The sequence below is a fragment of the Anabrus simplex genome, chromosome X (genome assembly GCF_040414725.1).
Source record: "Anabrus simplex isolate iqAnaSimp1 chromosome X, ASM4041472v1, whole genome shotgun sequence".
NCBI lineage: Eukaryota > Metazoa > Arthropoda > Insecta > Orthoptera > Tettigoniidae > Anabrus > Anabrus simplex.
The window spans coordinates 71,658,062-71,662,159 of record NC_090279.1 but is presented as its reverse complement, the minus strand read 5'-3'; the positions used below and the strand labels follow the sequence as shown (position 1 = coordinate 71,662,159).

Genomic DNA, 4,098 nt, shown 5'->3' with positions numbered 1-4,098 from the left:
TAGAGCATGAATTGGAAAGTACCAGTTCATGTTACGATATATTTTAGCCTGCGTGATCGATTTTCCCATGTGGCAGTTGTAAGCGGATCTCACCTTTAACCAAGAAATTTGCATTTCCCGCCCTTCTTCCGTAGAATATATAGAACTACCCTGTGGTGGGGAGACAGGCTCAGAATTGGATGCTATCCAACTATGTTATGAATCCACTAAAAATAATCACGTTGCCCGTGATCTTTTGAAATAAATGGAGTAATATTCCTTCTTTTACATAGCAGCAATATCCACTACAGTGCAATTCAACGTCTTGTCATCTCGAATTTTGGCTCAAGCATTGATTTTCATGCTCCTTCTATCGGTATTGTTAAAGTAATACGTGTAAGAGTATTGAAGGGCATGATAGGTTGCTTTTGGTTTCAAAATCAGGATATTAGGACATTGTAATAAAACGCTACCACCAATTCCATATTCTGTGTTGCCTTCATAATGCCTTTAACAGCAGTGTCTTGAGGAGAAAAGACAGTATCATTGCTAGCGAGAGAGCCGTCGTATACTTGTTATATTTCAGTTTTTCCAGGATTTCATCAGGATTAGTGGTTTCCGTGTTAAATACAGCAATTAAGATGTAGACTGATGTAGTACATGGTAGTAAGTATGAACGTCCTTGTATAAACCTACCGTCCTATATGTAGGTTGGCTATGTTTGATTGCACATCAAAGATACATATTTCGGAAAAGCGACACAGTGACATAATAAAATGGTATAGTGATATGTTAACAATTTACAAATACAGTATGCATATTTGTGTGTCAAAATAACATTCATAAAAGATTAGCCATGTTTCAACAGATCTTGCTGAATGTCGACAAACGTTCTCAACTTTATTAATATCTACAACACAGACATTCTCTCAAACAACTTCAAGAAAAAGGTCCATTTCAAAAATTATTACTTGCCTGCAACAAAGCGCAGAGTGCTTCAAGAAGATCAAAACTCCAAAGCATATGCCGTTCTTTATGTAGGAGAACAGACTACGGATTTCGATAGAATTATATGTGCTGGATTAAAGAGCTTGTATGAGTATTTACCCTTTTAGGCTGGACCACTTCTCATGCTTTCTTCAAAATTAACTCGTACATTTCTAAACCGTTACAAGTTTCTTGCGCGTGATATCATGATTAAGAAAAGACGCAATATTTTCTCGTAACAAGTGAGAGCTTTTGAAATTTAACCTCAGATGATGTTTACTTTCAGGAATGTAATGTTTATGAGTAACGAGCTCTCTGCACTGGATATCAGTGATTGGAATGTCCAGTAGCAAATCCCCTGTGTGAGAGTTGTAGTGGATTTGGCTCTTGAACTATTGGTCACATGGTTTTAATTTGTCACTGCAGATCGAGACCCGAGGTGAGCTATAGAGATCATCAACCTCCGGACGGCGGATCATCTAGTTTTAGGTGTAGTGTGTGCAGTGAAATCTTGGCTAGGAAGTTGGACCTCTTGCGACATCTGAAGAGACACAAAGAAGATCGACCCTTCAAATGCGATCACTGCGGAAAGGTGTTATGTAGCCGAAGCAGTTTGTCGAAATACCTCAGGATCCACCCGCTCCAAGTGTGCGGATTTTCTGATAAATGCTTTACAAATAGGAAAATGTTGACAGGGGACACGAGATTGCATAAAGGTGGGATTATAAACGATTGCTCAGTAACCCATACAAATTTCAGGAAAAGGCCGGGCGTAATGCGGTCTCACACGAGCGAGAACCGATACTGTTGCAACGTCTGTAGCAAGTCATTCATACAGAAAGGCAGTCTGACCGATCATAAGCGGTCCCGTATAGGCGAGAAGCCATATAGTTGCAATGTCTGTGACAAATCATTCGCAAAGAAAGGCAAACTGACCGATCATATGCGCACCCATACAGGCGAGAAGCCTTACAGCTGCAATGTCTGCAGCAAATCATTCATACAGAAAGGCGGTCTAACCAGTCATATACGGACCCATACAGGCGAGAAGCCTTACAGTTGCAATGTCTGTAGCAAATCATTCATACATAAAGGCAGTCTAACCGGTCACATGCGGACCCATACAGGCGAGAAGCCATTCAGCTGCAATGTCTGTGGCAAATCATTCATAAGGAGAGGTAAACTAACCGAACATATGCGAACCCACACAGGCGAGAAGCTTCACAGGTGCAATGTCTGTGGCAAATCATTCACAAGCAAAGGCAGTCTGACCGATCATATGTGGGCCCATACAGGCCAAAAGCCTTACAGGTGCAATGTCTGTTGCAAATCATTCATAAAGAGAGGTACACTAAACGAACATATGCGGACCCATACAGGGGAGAAGCCGCACAGGTGCAATGTCTGTGGCAAATCATTCACAAGCAAAAGTAGTCGGACAGTTCATATGCGGACCCACACAGGCGAGAAGCCATACAGCTGTAATGTCTGTGGCAAATCATTCATACAGACAGGTAAACTAACCGTACATGTACGGACCCATACAGGCGAGAAGCCTTACAGCTGCAATGTCTGTGGCAAATCATTCATAAGGAGAGGTAAACTAACCGAACATATGCGGACCCATACAGGCGAGAAGCTTCACAGGTGCAATGTCTGTGGTAAATCATACACACGCAAAGGCACTCTGACGGATCATATGCGGGCCCATACAGGCGAGAAGCATTACAGGTGCAATGTCTGTTGCAAATCATTCATAAAGAGAGTTACACTAAACGAACACATGCGGACCCATACAGGAGAGAAGCCTCACAATTGCAATGTCTGTGGCAAATCGTTCACAAGCAAAAACAGTCTGACAGTTCATATGCGGACCCACACAGGCGAGATGCCATACAGTTGTAATGTCTGTGGCAAATCATTCATAGAGACAGGTAAACTAAGAGTACATATGCGGACCCATACAGGCGAGAAGCCTTACAGCTGCAATGTCTGTGGCAAATCATTCACAAGCAAAAACAGTCTGACAGTTCATATGCGAACCCACACAGGCGAGAAGCCATACAGGTGTAATGTCTGTGGCAAATCATTCATACAGACAGGTAAACTAACCGTACATATGCGGACCCATACAGGCGAGAAGCCTTATAGCTGCAATGTCTGTGGCAAATCATTCATAAGGAGAGGCAAACTTACCGAACATATGCGGAGACATACAGGTGAGTCATAAAGAGCGGCAAACTAACCAAACATATGCAGACCCATACAGGCGAGAAACCTTACAGCAGCAATGTCTGTGGCAAATCATTCATACAGAAAGGCAGTGTAACCTGTCATATCCGGACCCATACAGGCGAGAAGCCAACAGCTGCTATATCTGTGGCAAATCATTCACAAAGAAAGGCAGTCTGACCTAACTGTTCATATGCGGACACAACCAGAAGAGAAGCCATACTGTTGCAAAGTTTATTCCACTGAAGCACAACTTGTAGGATTCCAGCAAGATATAGCAGATATCCTGGATTCAGGAGGTCAATTGGTCTGTATCGCGACTGACCTACCTAAGGCATTTGATAGGGTAGATCATGGGAGACTACTGGCAAAAATGAGTGCAATTGGACTAGATAAAAGAGTGACTGAATGGGTGGCTCTGTTTTTAGAAAATAGAACTCAGAGAATTAGAGTAGGTGAAGCTTTATCCTGCCCTGTAAAGATTAAGAAGGGAATTCCTCAAGGCAGTGTTATTGGACCTTTATGTTTTCTTAATATATCAATGATATGTGTAAAGAAGTGGATTCAGATATAAGGCTTTTCGCAGATGATGTTATTCTGTACAGAGTAATAAATAAGATACAAAATTGTGAGCAACTGCAAAATGATCTCTATAATGTTGTCGGGTTGTTGCATTTTCAAATTAAAGCTCCCTAATGAGCTGTTTTCATTCAGTAATGGCTACTATACCCCACCCATATCCAATCCCTCCTTCAACGCTAACGCCCCTTCCTCCCCAACATCAATAACCGAACCACCGCCGTCTCAATCTATATATGTAGGATTGAGACGGCAGTGAACCGAACTGCCGAACCTTACCCCCTCCACTACCACGTGCAAGGGTTTGACAGCGGCATAGGT

General features: G+C 42.4%; 1 protein-coding gene across 1 annotated transcript; it reads left to right on the top strand.

The window, feature by feature from the left end:
* Positions 1–2,086: 2,086 nt before the first annotated feature.
* On the top strand, positions 2,087–3,378 carry LOC137503286 (zinc finger protein ZFP2-like; the record flags this gene model as incomplete). The annotated part of the gene is made up of 3 exons (XM_068230830.1): positions 2,087–2,144; positions 2,313–3,185; positions 3,236–3,378. Coding segments are annotated over 3 exons (1,074 nt in total), but the record flags the coding sequence as incomplete, so codon positions are not given.
* Between the last annotated feature and the right edge of the window lie 720 nt (positions 3,379–4,098).